This window comes from Dryas octopetala, chromosome 8 (assembly GCF_963921425.1).
Source record: "Dryas octopetala chromosome 8, drDryOcto1.1, whole genome shotgun sequence".
Lineage (NCBI taxonomy): Eukaryota > Viridiplantae > Streptophyta > Magnoliopsida > Rosales > Rosaceae > Dryas > Dryas octopetala.
Window position 1 is genome coordinate 19,728,390 of NC_141373.1, and position 14,243 is coordinate 19,742,632.

Here is a 14,243-nt window from a genome sequence, read left to right on the forward strand (position 1 = left end):
TAAGTTAATATCCGTAATTTTTAGCCCATTTACTTTTATTTAATCATTTACCAAGAATGACATGAACACATCTTGATTTAGACAAAGGCTTTTAGCATTTAAAGTCCTGGAATGCCCAAACATAAAAAAGAACCAGCCACAATTGTTTGATACCTTTTACTTTTATTATATTTTATCATATTTTTATATTTTTAGTTATTTTGCAATCGTTCCAAGTACGATCTATACTTATTGCACGCTACTTCATACAGATAAATCAATGATATAGACCAAATCTCAGCCCAATCCATGGGCGCCAATTAAAGCATTTTTGACCATAACAGACCAATTGTTTCCTTTAATGGTAGTGGATCAGTGTCATGGAATGCCATACACATTGCTTGCAGTCGAAATTGTTCTGGCCGGTTAGTGTTTCTTTCTAAAAAAAAAAGTACTTACACATATACATATACATAAATAGAGAAGTGCACTAAAGCTAACCAGTTATCAAGTTAATACGAAGCTAACTATATTTTTGGGCCCACTACATAACTAATCTCATAATCCGAACCATCAATTTTAAGCCCTACTTCAAAGATCATCATTTCAAAAAATCAACTAAATCGAAAATCATGTAGTCATCTAATTGAGATCAAATAAATAGACGATCAGTATTTTTTATAAAAGCATAGAAATAGTTGTTATTATAATCAAATGACTAAATGACTTCCGATTTTAGAGATTTTTTACAGAAATGATCTTTGAAGTAGAGCCAAAAAAATAAACGGTTCGGATTTTGAGATTACATTGTGTAGTGGGCTCAACAGGGTAGTTAGTTTTGTATTAACTTATTAATCAGTTAGTTTTAGAGTATTTTTGACATATATATGCCCACAAAATATATACAATTAAACAGATGAAACATATAGCAAGTACGCCATCATGAGTCATGACTACTCAGCAAATGACTTCCATAGGAGCTAGTACTACTTGCAACAATATAAAATGTCCTCTCCATATTATGTAACTTAAGACCAAGGAGTTAAATTTTGAAATTTTCGTTTTTTAGGGGTATGGAAATTTTACTACTAGTTCATGAATTTTTTGACAATATTTCGCCGAAATTTCGCTCAGAGCTTAAGACCTAAAAATTAAAATGGGATAAAATATTAGCATTCTGCTTTTGCTTGGAGTCTTGGTGTGCTTACTGTTAAAAGAAAGCCAAGTATATGATTCACAATATTGTTGCATTGTATATATTCTCCCTTTAAATAACATTATTATTCTTGCTATGCATATATATTATAAATTTCAATTTCTTAAAAGTCAAGAAGAATTAATAATCATAAATTCATGCACATGCATAAATTTAACTTGCTTCTTTGTTCCCTCGATCTAAATCATAATATTGACATCTAAGAGGGAACTAAATTTATGCTTATCAAGTCTCTCAATAGAGGGAACAAAAGTAAATGCATATATAAAGTAAAGAAAATGCACAAAACTATGATGTACAAATGCAATAGAGGGAACTAAAACAAGAAACTATAAAACATATATAAAATATATAATTAATATATGTCCATCAAACTAAACTAATTCATCTTGTTGAAGGAATTAATTAAAATAAGCTTCAGAAGAAAAACAAGAAACTATGAGAAGTGTTTTCCAATGCAAACAAACCTTCCCAAATCTTAGAATGAGAGTCAAGTCAATAAATTTAAGTTATTTTTTATATCTGGATTCTAACTCCTTAATTTAGCATAAACGTTCACTACAAATAGGTATTCAAATCCACCAATTTCTTCACAACAATCCAGTTTTCATCAACACTACATTACAATAAGATAATATGGCCTCTTCAAATTATTTCGACTATCCACCATATTTCTTTCCACCATCCCCACCTCAAATACCCTACCAACCAAGTCACCCAACCACACCACCACCACCTCCGGGAGTAAAGCCGCCAAGTCACTCAACCCCACCACCACCACCTCCGGGAGCAAAGCCGCCAAGTCACTCAACCACACCACCACCACCTCCGGGAGTAAAGCCGCCAAGTCACTCAACCACACCACCACCACCTCCGGGAGCAAAGCCACCAAGTCACTCAACTCCGCCACCACCACCTCCGGCAGCAAAGCCGCCGTCTAGTCACCCAACCCCGCCACCACCACCAGCAGCAAAGCCGCCAAGTCACTCAACCCCACCGCCACCACACCAACCATTTAGGCCGCCACCTCCTCCCCACGTACTCCCGCCGCCGCCGCCGTCACCACCCTCGCCGTCCCCAGACAATAACCCCACTGTCATAGTAATTGTGTTCATCTCACTTGGTTCTGCTTTCTTCCTGGCATTTCTTGCAGTTGCTCTCTGTTGTTTCATTAAGAAGAGAAAGAAGAAGACTGTTGTCCAAGAAACCGACATTATTCACGTTAACGAACACAGGACGATCAAGGAGGCCATTGTAGAAGGTCCCCATGGACCACAAGCTGTTGTACTATCAGTTGAAGATGATGTCCATGTAGACGAGGAGATAAGGAAGAATACTACGACTGAGAGGTTTGGTCATGGAGGTTTTCATGCAGCCAAAGGTGTAGAGAGTAATAATATTCCAAGCACTCTTTCTAAGAGTTCGAATATTGACCAAGAAAGTGAGATTATTCATGTTGATGGACATAGGAAGGTGAAGGAAAACCTTGTTGAAGGTCCCCATGGAGAAAAAGCTGTGGTGTTAACAATTGAGGATGATGTTCACATAGATGAGGTGATAAGGAAGAATGAGGAGAGATATGATAAAGGTTTGCATGCGCCTTCTACGAGTACTTCATCAGATCATCATCACCATCTTTTGCACAAGGGTACTTAATCATGCATATATAGTCTTATATATATGCACATTCTGCTCATGATTATTTACATGCAATAATAAAAGTACTCACTGAAATTAAGTGATATATATGTATATTATATATTATATGGGGGGAGATGGAGCTATATATTAGCACTGCAAAATGAAATCCTTTGTCCTCTCATTTTTCTTTTATTCATTCAATAAATAGTTAATTAATTAAATTGAAACAATTCCCTTCAATAAAAAATTTGGGCAATTTAATTAACGAAATTGGAATCGAGAATCCGCCATTGTCCTTGGCTTCCCAACTACCATATATAAATCACGAGCATGTCCTTATTCCAATCTTTTCCACAGTGCTCCGGATTCGTGATGAAGGGCCACAAGCCACCACCTGCTGCCGCCACACATATTTGTTGGAATTAAGGTTCTTAACTGATAGCTTAATTAAGTAGTTATAAGGAGTTAATCAGTTTTAAATAAAAGAAAGGTGTTAGTCTTGTTAGCTTTCATTTTGGACAGGTGTCAATTCCTATAGGGTCTTGTCTTTGTGGCTGGGTTGAGGACACAGTCTCTCCCTTTTGCTTTTCTGTCACAACAGAAAAAAGAGAAAAACCTTATATATCATTGCTTGTAATTATCAGAATATATGTGAATGAATATATACATAGCACTACGCGTGCTTCGAGAGAGTTTTGTCTACATTCCCCTTCCTTCTTTATTTTCCTGCTAATTTCTACTATAATTCAACATGGTATCAGAGCCCAAGGTTTGATTTGAGCTGGGCGTTGTCACTGTGTAACGGGTGAGAGAAATCCAACAGAGCATACTCTCAACTCAGAAATGGCAGGAGCTGGTGGTGAGCTACGAGCTCCCATCTTTGATGGTACTGAATTTGAGTTTTGGAAAGTCAGGATGATCACAATTTTCAAATCTCTTGGGATTTGGAAACTTGTTGACAGATGTATTGTAATTCCAGAGTCCAAGAAGAAGAAGGGAAAGAAAGAAGGAGATCCAGGGAGTGTTGATGATGAAGAGGATGATGCTTACCTGGAGGAGCAGCTTATGAAAGATGCCAAGGCACTGGGAATTATCCAGGGGGCAGTTTCAAAGGAAATTTTTCCTCGTATTGTGAATCAAGAAACAGCAAAAGGGGCTTGGGACTTACTCAGGGAGGAATACCATGGAGATGAGCAGGCCAGATTTGTGAAACTTCAAGGACTACAACGTGAATTTGAGTATATGAAGATGAAGGTAAATGAGTCACTCTCTGATTATTTCAGTAGATTTTTTGAGCTAACAAACCAGATGGGAAAATATGGAGAAACTTTGGCTAACCAACGAATGGTACATAAGGTACTAATTAGTCTCACCAAGAAATATGATCCGATGTGTGTTGTGATTGAAAGAACTTCTGATCTGAATATTATTTATGTACATGAAGTGGTTGGGTCCCTTAAGAGCTATGAATTACGAATAAATAGAGATGATGATGATTCTGGAACTTCAGAACAAGCATTTGCTAGTATGGGCATTTCCTCAAAGGGCCAGAATGATAATCACAGGTCATATGGTCAAGAAGGTGGAAAGAAGAATTACAAGGGATGGAAAGGAAAGCCAAAGAAATGGGAAAGCAGGTATCAAACAAATACAAAACAGGGCACTTCCAATGATGGTGGAAAACCAAAATGTAAAGTGTGTGACAAGACTCATTTTGGTGATTGTTGGTATAAGGGTAAGGTCAAATGCTACAATTGTGAGAAGTTTGGTCATATGGCAAAATAGTGTCATCAACCTAGCAGGAAGGGTCAACAAGCTAATTAACTATGCAAACCAGGTACAAGATAACGCCACCATGTTTTATGCATGCCACAAAGCTTCTGTGCAGGGAGATGGAAATGCGTGGTATCTGGATAGTGGTTGTAGTAACCACATGACTAGTTGTGAATCCTTGTTGATTAACATTGATCGCACTGTCAAATGCAAAGTTAAGATGGGAACTGGTGACTTGGTTGAATCAGTTGGCAAAGGGACACTAGTTGTAGAGACAAAGGGTGGAACTAGATTCATACCTGAGGTTATGATTGTTCCTGGCCTTGATGAAAATTTTACTAAGCGTGGGACAAATGATCGAGCATGGATACTGGCTAGTATTTGGAGGATTTATGGCCTATATTTATGGAGACAAAAATATGCAAGTACCAGTTGCAACTATCCAAATGAAGGGGAATAGATGATTTCCTCTTACATTTGAAAGCATTTGTCCAATAATGGCAAATAAGGTGACTGTTGTTGACTCAACCTCGAAGTGGCATAAGAGACTTGGACATTTAAATTTTGAAAGCCTAAGGATGCTAGAGGATAGAGACATGGTTTATGGACTACCTAGACTCACAGATAAAGATCACATTTGTGAGGGATGTGCTATTGGGAAAACTCACAGAGAGGTGTTTGATAAAGAAAAGGTGAAAAGAGCGAATGACCCCCTTGAATTGATTCATACAGATGTGTGTGGACCAATGGTGGAGACTCACGGAGGTAACAAATATTTTTTGACTTTCATTGATGATAAGACCAGGATGTGTTGGATTTATTTTTTAAGGTTGAAGTCAAGTGTGCTCTCAGTGTTTATGAAATTCAAAGCCATGGTTGAACTGCAATGTGGCTTTAAAATAAAGAAGCTAAGGAGTGACATGGGTGGAGAATATACTTCACAGGAGTTTGAGAAATTTTTTGAAGCAGCTGGAATTGAAAAACAGCTAACAGTTGCTTACTCACCATAGCAAAATGGAGTTGCTGAGAGGAAAAATCGAACCGTGGTGGAAATGGTCAGAACAATGCTTCACGAGAAGAAGCTGCCTTTCACTTTTTGGGGAGAAGCAGTAAATATTGCTGTATATATTCTAAACAGGTGCCCTACTCGTGCACTTGAGAACATGACACCTTTTGAGGCTTTTAGTGGAAGGAAACCTGGTGTGAAGCATCTGAAAGTATTTGGTTCTGTGTGCTTCACCCATGTTCCATCTCAGCTCAGACAGAAACTAGAGGAAACAGTACAAAAGGGGATATTTGTTGGCTATGGCACTAGAGAAAAAGGTTATAGAGTTTACGATTTGAAAAGTAAGAAAATAATTGTCTCAAGGAGTGTTGTTTTTGATGAGGATGCTCTATGGAATTGGGAAACAAATGAGACCTCATATGTGACAGTTCTATGGGACAAAAGAAATGAAGCAAGTGAAGATGAAAATTTGTGCATATCATCTACTCATGTGCAGTCATCTCCAAGACATGATAATACTCAAGATGTTGGCTCGAGTTCACAAATCACTACCTTTTCTGTTGGAAGTAAGAACCAAAGATCAGCCCCTAAAACTGATGTGTTTGAAAGTGGAATAGATTTGTCAAAAACTTATGATTCTACACCAAAGAAATGGAAGGATCTCAATGAAGTGTTTGCTCAATGTCGAGTAAGCATGATTGAACCTGAAGGGTATGCTGAAGCAGTAAAAGACATAGCTTGGAAAAAGGCCATGGAGGAGGAAATTGCAATGATAGAGAAGAACCAAACCTGGGAATTGGTGAAAAGGCCTGATGACAAACCAATTGTGGGAGTTAAATGGATATATAAGACTAAGCTAAATCTGGATGGAACTATCCAGAAACATAAAGCAAGGCTTGTAGCTAAAGGTTACACACAGAAGCCTGGAGTAGACTTTAATGAAACATTTGCTCCGGTTGCTAGATTAGATACTATCTGGACCTTGATTGCCTTAGCAGCTCATAAAGGTTGGAAATTGTATCAATTGGATGTCAAGTCAGCTTTCCTAAATGGTGTTCTTGAGGAAAAATTCTATGTAGACCAGTTGGATAGCTTTGTGGTTAAAGATGAGGAACACAAAGTCTACAGACTAAGGAAGGCACTTTATGGGCTTAAACAAGCTCCAAGAGCCTGGAACAGTAACATTGATGCATATCTACAACAATGTGGTTTCAAGAGAAATCCAAGTGAAGCAACACTGTATGTGAAATCGGAGGAAAACAAATGAACCTTAATTGTGTCTATCTATGTAGATGACATCGTGTACACTGGAAGTAATGGTAAAATGATGGAAGAATTTAAAGATGCCATGATGGAAAAATATGAGATGACAGATCTCGGGCTGCTACACCATTTTCTAGGAATGGGAGTTATTCAAAATGAAGGGAGTATCTTTATACACCAGAAGAAATATGCTCTCAACCTGCTTGAAAAGTTTGGTCTAAAGGACTGCAAAGAGGTGTCAATTCCTCTTGCAACAACTGAAAAATTAAGGAGGGATGATGAGTGCACACCTGCAGATGAAGAACAATGTAGAAAAATTGTGGGAGTCTGCTTTATCTGACAGCTACAAGACCAGATATCATGTTTACTGCCAGCCTCTTAGCAAGGTTTATGCACTGCCCTCCAGCCAAGCACTATGGAGCAGCCAAGAGAGTTCTCATATATGTCAAAGGCACACTAGACTATGGAATCCAATATAAGAAGGGAGACTTAGCTCTTTTAATTGGCTTTTGTGATAGTGATTGGAGTGGCGATGAAGATGATATGAAATCCACATCAGGTTATGCTTTTTCTTTTGGGAATGGTGCATTTTCATGGGCTTCAGTAAAGCAACAAAGCGTTGCTCTATCTACTGCAGAGGCAGAGTACATGAGTACTGCGGAAGCAACCACACAAGCAGTTTGGCTTAGATTTGTGCTCCATGACTTTGGTGAAGAGCAGTTAGAACCTACTGCACTATGGTGTGATAATACCTCTGCCATTGCAATGTCTAAAAATCCTGTATTTCATCAAAGGTCAAAACATAAACAAGAAATTCCAGTTCATTCGAGACGCAGTCCAAGATGGTGTGATAGATCTATTGTACTACAAAAGTGAAGAGCAGGTGGCTGATATTTTCACTAAGCCATTGGCCAAGGACAGATTTTGTTACTTAAGGAGCAAGCTTGGAGTTAAATTAGTTAAGACCTTAGAAGGGAGTGTTGGAATTAAGGTTCTTAACTGATAGCTTAATTAAGTAGTTATAAGGAGTTAATCAGTTTTAAATAAAAGAAAGGTGTTAGTCTTGTTAGCTGTCATTTTGGACAGGTGTCAATTTCTTATAGGGTCTTGTCTTTGTGGCTGGGTTGAGGACATAGTCTCTCCCTTTTGCTTTTCTGTCACAACAGCAAAAAGAGAAAAACCTTATATATCATTGCTTGTAATTATCAGAATATATGTGAATGAATAGATACATAGCACTACGCGTGCTTCGAGAGAGTTTTGTCTACATTCCCTTTCCTTCTTTATTTTTCTGCTAATTTCTACTATAATTCAACAATATTTGCCTCCCGTTTGCTGGGTGTGCAAACGTTATAGATCCCGGAATTCATTCAAGCCGATTTCATTTCAATCAACTTCACGAATGCCATCAACACCCGATTGGTGGTAGAAGTGTTGATAGTTGAACCCCAAATGGTATAAAGGGAAAAGATTTTGTGCCCTATTAGGGCACAAGACCTATGTGCCCTAATCTGATGTGGCAAATGCACATCACTATTTATTTTTCACATTAAAATTATCATTTTTATAAAAAGACTATTTTATCCAACTTAATTTTAATTCAAATTAATTAATAAAAATCAAATATGTATTGTTTATCTTCTTTAGCCCTAATTTCTGAATCATGAGATTAAAACTGATGCCACAACACAGTTTGCTGACTACCTTGAGGGAAATCTAGCTGCTCAACTCCACTACCCTTGAAACCAAGGCTAGAGGACTACGAAGTAAAGCAACTATAAAATTATGTCTACAATAATTCTAGAAAATGAGCACTAAAAATCCTCTTTTATGTTTTTTTTTTTTTTGGCCAAGAATTCTAGAAAATGAGCACTAAATTTCTTAGTACTCAACATAAAAATTCTCTTTTATGTTGAGTACTAAGAAATTTCAGATTTTTTCTTTTATTGTTGATTCCCTTTTTTGCCCCTCGTTTTATTTTCTTCTCTCTAACCTGACACACCCTCTTTACTTTCTCTGTTTTTTTTTTTTTTCAAATGTTTGCCCCTTTGCCGGAAAAATCAAAAGACAGCTCCTTTTGGTGCAGGACAATTGTCATTTTCTTGACTCCCATGGACCATGGTGTCCAAGCTCAATTTGGGATATGCAAGCTTTAATTCATGGTGGCCAGGTTCTAATTAGATACTTGGAGGGTGCAAATTATCACTCAAACTTGTAATTTTTTTTTTGGTGAAACTCAAACTTGTAATTAGAATTTAGAATGCATAAATAATATCTGTTCTGGGTTTAGAATTGATAATAGGAAAAAACCAAAATCACAAAAACTTATTTAATTGCAGTGAAATTGTCTTCCTTGCACAATTTGTATTATTGTGCAATCAATTTTATTATTTATTTTACAAGTTTTACAAACATGGTAAGTCTGATGGTGATGGTGGTGGATGGTGGCCTGTGCGTCAAAGAGAAAAAAAAAAAAAAAAAAAAAAAAAAAAAAAAAAAAAAAAAAAAAAAAGAGCAAAGAGAGTGGCGTCAGGTGGAGAGAGAAGATGGTAGATCGTGTAGTTTTACCATTAAAACTGAGGGGCAACAAGGGAATTAACAATAAAATAAAAAATCTGAAATTTCTTGAAATACAAAACCATGTGGCACTTTTTAAAATGATTAGCATTCCTCAAAAAGTTTAATCAAGTTCAAGAAACTCCATCTTGAGCTCAAGAACAGAACTTTTGTGAGTTTATGGGAAGATTGATGGGGCGGTGGCTGGGAAATAAAGGTTAATGTGTGCTTGCCTGATGGGAATGATCATGATTGAAACTTAAATAATTTAATAAAAAAGTGGATGTAAATTAAGAACTTAAGAAATACAAAAATTTAAGAGTTGAAGAGAACTTTAAAAAGTTTTAATGACTTTTTTTTTCTAAAAAAGAAGATTATTGTCAAATGTCAAAAAACTATATTAAATTTGGAATAATGGCTATGGAATGATTTGCAGGAAGAAAGGTCATGTTTGTTTCACCTTCTTAACAGCGACTAACTTAGTTAAGACTTTAAGCCCATGTTTGGTGAGCTTAGGATTAAAAAAAATGGGGCTTAGTAAATCCCCTCTAACTTAAATGAGCCTTCTTAGATGGGCTTAGTGAAACTCATGAAAATGTGGAGGGTTAGCTAAGAACCTCTTTAGCTGGGTCTACCTAAGACCAAACTTAAAAAATAGAACACGATGAAGCATCAGTTTCATATCTGAAGAGAACAAACTGAACGACAAAGAGAGAGTGAGAAAGAGTGAGCAGCGGCGACCGACGAGAAGAACTAGGCAGCAGCGACTGGCGAGAAGAATTGGGCAGCGGCGACTGGCAAGAAGAACTGGGCAGAAGCGACTGGTAATCTTCTGGGTGTTTTCTGTGTTCTGTGTTTTCTTTCTCTGAGTGTATGTTCTATATTTTTTGGGTTTTCTTGACATTGATAATATGGGTGTTTGGCTATTTCATCTTCTACAGCAACCCAACCCATCTTACCAATGGTGCCAATAGTCATCCACTCGAGAAACCCCAACAAGTGATGCAAATAGTAGAGGAAGAAAAACAATGCATAGTTTTGCGACATGGCCTTTGCGGTCAAATACTTGTATTTTTCCTGACAAGTGCAGTGAGAGAAATCCTAGACCAGCAAAGGACCCTGCATATTGAATCCAAATGTCCACATTGTCAACAACTCTGCCAAAAGATTCAGGTAAATAGTACTGGAATCGCAAGATCAACTAAGTTGTATTGTTGAATTTTCTCACTCAGACCAAAGTGATTGACTTGGATATTTCAAATTAATTGGCTGGGGCAAGCTGATGATCATACAAAATTTGAATAAGAATAATACTTGCCTCTATCTATTCTTATAAAAATGTCATTTTTAATCTTTTTATTCTAAATAAATAAATATGGGGATTTATGATTTTGTTTCAAAAATTAATTTTCCAACTTGTTAGTCCTGCACTGCACTAAACATAGGACAAGACTATTTTCATTATCCAGGTTGTTAGTCCTGCACTGCACCAAACATAAAGGCAATTCTTAGCTAGCTTAATCCATGTCAAGCTAGTCCATGCCAGTCCCTATAGCTAGTCCAAGCCAAGACAGTCCTGTGAAACAAACGAGGCCAAAGAGTGTTATTATTATTATTATTATTACATAACTTTAAAGAATGTTTTTAAAGATTTTGAAAAATGTTGAAATGGTCTTTTTACAAAAATGATGTGGCAGATAAATTATGATATGTCAAATATTTGAATTGACATGTCATTAGGCACTCTAGCATTGCCCTTATATAAATAAAGCCTATCATAAAAAATAAAAAATAAAAATTAGACGCAGTCCAATTTTTTATTGTCATTCCAACTAAAATCATATATATATATATATATATAGTTGTTTAGATGTTTACTCAAATTCATTTTTTTTTTCCAATAACCCATGACACATCAACAATAATTTATTCAAAAAAAAATTATGTAAGACCTATATTAACCCTTAAGTTATATTTTGAATTTTGGCTCATATTATCTTCTAAAATAAAGATAATTGTTATGAATTAAGCTAAAAAATAATTAGAAATCATATCCGTTTATGACATTTTCAGTTTTTTTGTTTTTAATTTTAAAAATTATTGAAGATATTATCCATTTTTTAAAAGATAATAGGGAAAATTTGAGCAAATGGACTCCGACTTAGGTGTCGGAGCCAGATCATGACTTCTATTTCAAAAGTCATATGTTAGCCCTACTACTTTGCTTAAGCGTCAAATTAGGTCATTTCGTTAAAAATTGATCATATGTCATGCACGTGATCAATTTTTAAGGTTGAAATTGACATTTCTCAATACTAAAATAGTTATAAAATAAAAAAATAAAACTAAAATAAGAAAAAATAAATAAAAAACTAAAAGAAGAAATAAATAAATAAATAAAAATAAAAGAAGAAAAAAATATACAAAAACAAACTAATAAAAGGAAAACAAATGAAAAACAAACTAATAGGAACAAAAATAAAAAATAAAAAAGGGGAGGATCAGAACCTCCCTCCCCATCCTGAGCCTTCCTCCCCACCCTTACCCTACCTCACCTCACCTCACCTCACTGTCGGCGTCCGCGGCGACCCCCTTGTTGATGACCCACATCTCTCTCTCTCTCTCTCTCTCTCTCTCTCTGTTGGCCGGTGGGGGCTGCGACTTTTACTTTCCAAGCATTACCAAACACAGGAATAAAAATCTTACATTCCATTCCCCCAAGACAATGCATAGGAAATGATTTCCCAAGAAATTAATTCTGCGAACCAAATAGGCCCTTAGGGTTTTAGGATTTTGGGTTTCAGATTCCTCCACCCATTTTTGACCTCTTTCTTCGATGGGTTCACCCTATACCTTGTAGGGTGTAGAATATGGCTTGTAGAACCTAAAATAAAGCCGACAACTAGGTGCCGAGCACTAGAAGACAAAGAATAATGTGCTAGGTCACAAATTTGGTTCTTCGAGCGCTCAACACCTAATTTATCAACTTTTTGTTAGTTTTAACTTCTATACCCTAGGAGTACTGTGTGGGAGTGTTCATTGGATAATAGGGTAAAAATTGAGCGGAGGAAATAGTGCCAAAGCGCTCAGCTGCTCTTGGTTGTATCGTCAAATGTACTAACCGACGTATTGGTAAAATTGAAATGTATCAACCCACATATTCATACGTTTGAAATATGCCAACCTACATACAAGTACAATTCAAATGTACCAAAATATGTATTGGTATAATCAAAATGTACCAATTCATACTTATAAGCGACAAACTAGGTATATGTTTAGGGTTAAGGATATGTGTTTCAGGTTTAAATTGTATATTAATTTGGAATGTACCACCCATATATTGATACAATTGAAATGTATATACCAACCTATACTTTTTGCCCTAGCCATTTAATTTATTTTTCAAATTTTGTGGGCTGATGTATTTATTTTAATTTTTTCAGGTGAATAAATTTCATATTCTATGAGATTTCTACAATAAACAATTTTAGGGTAATATTATCCTAATTTTATTATTTAAATTGTGGGATTTAAATGTTATCAATTTTAGGATAACACATAGATTTAAAGGTCCATTGATTTTAACTACTAAATTTCAATAACTTTTTAGTTTATGTACCAAAATTAAATAGCATTTTAGATTAGGTATTAGTTGAAAAGTCAAACAAATTAATAAAGTAAAAGGTATTAGAATTTATAAATATTACATCACATGCCACTACAATAAAAAAATAAAAAAAATATTACATCACAAATATTACATTAATTTGTACTATATTGTATTAAAAAAAAAAAAATCAATCAAGTTACAACTTAACTGTGACTGTCTTGGTAAATTGAAAGAGACAACTCACACCACTATACTATATATTAGTTTGAGTAAAAGTATTATTCTGACATCTATTTATACTATATTGTAGTATAATTTCTCTAAAAAAAGTTCAATTAAGTCACAACTTAACTTGACTGTCTTATAATTTAGATGTGACTGTCGTTCAGTCACAACTAAATTTGAAGTTGTGAGTATCGAACAATCACAACTAAATGTGAAGTTGAGACTACATTAGCAAATTTTCAAGATAATATAAAAGCCTCAAAGGACAATTTTGTCAAAACCTTATAAATTTTAACTAACACTCATCATATGTGGGCCAAAGGATAAAAATGTCAAATGGAAAAGGCCCAAATCAAAGGGGCCAACATATTTGTGACCTAATTTAAAAAATTATATTTAAATTTGGTAGTTCAATTGAAATATTATATAATTTTCATGCTATACCAGAAAATTATTGGAATTTGGTATTTAATCATAATTTTCTATAGATTTAAATCCCATATATTTTATGATTTATCCTAATTTTATGATTTAAATTTTATCCTAATTATTATCCTAATTTTATGATTTCAATCCTATATATAGAAAATGCCAACGTGGCAACTGGACAATATTTTTAAACCTCAATCAATTTTTATATACTATTAAGGTTATACTCCATAGATAACCTATAAAATGGACTAACTTGTGAATTGCTGTTAAATAAAAAAGTTTGAGCAAATTACACGTAAGTACTTCAATTATACCATAATTTTTAAGTTAATACTTCAACTTTAAAAAGTTGCACAAATATATCTTAACTTTCATTCTGTGTCAATTTTATAACTCTGTTATATTTTTTGTCAAGAATGCCGTTATGTGTCGACGTAGCACACATGGACCCCATGACTAAATGTTGACATGGCTTTAAAATCCACATGGGCAAAAATAAAATTAAAAAACGTTTAGAAATGAAATAGGGTAAAAAATAA

The 14,243-nt window shown here is 35.2% G+C and overlaps 2 protein-coding genes and 1 pseudogene across 2 annotated transcripts; all 3 read left to right on the forward strand.

Annotated features, from left to right (window-relative positions):
• The first annotated feature begins 1,831 nt into the window (after positions 1–1,831).
• On the forward strand, positions 1,832–2,935 carry LOC147277850 (uncharacterized). The gene has a single exon (XM_086255323.1). It carries the CDS (start codon positions 1,832–1,834, stop codon positions 2,849–2,851), a length of 1,020 nt encoding a protein of 339 aa, XP_086111449.1. The 3' UTR covers positions 2,852–2,935.
• Positions 2,936–3,679: 744 nt separating this feature from the next.
• LOC147277851 (uncharacterized) lies at positions 3,680–5,069 on the forward strand. Its single transcript, XM_086255739.1, has 2 exons — positions 3,680–4,473; positions 4,571–5,069. Exons 1-2 carry the CDS (start codon positions 3,680–3,682, stop codon positions 5,067–5,069), a joined length of 1,293 nt encoding a protein of 430 aa, XP_086111865.1.
• A 2,169-nt stretch (positions 5,070–7,238) lies between these two features.
• LOC147277852 (secreted RxLR effector protein 161 pseudogene) lies at positions 7,239–7,754 on the forward strand (annotated as a pseudogene).
• Positions 7,755–14,243: the final 6,489 nt, after the last annotated feature.

Excerpts from the sequence above, each read along its gene's own strand:
- LOC147277850 (XM_086255323.1), top strand. The coding sequence starts at position 1,832 with ATGGCCTCTTCAAATTATTTCGACTATCCACCATATTTCTTTCCACCA.
- LOC147277851 (XM_086255739.1), top strand. The coding sequence starts at position 3,680 with ATGGCAGGAGCTGGTGGTGAGCTACGAGCTCCCATCTTTGATGGTACT. Across the intron at positions 4,474-4,570 it reads CCAAAGAAATGGGAAAGCAG|GGTAAGGTCAAATGCTACAA; the intron begins GTATCAAACAAA and ends TGTTGGTATAAG.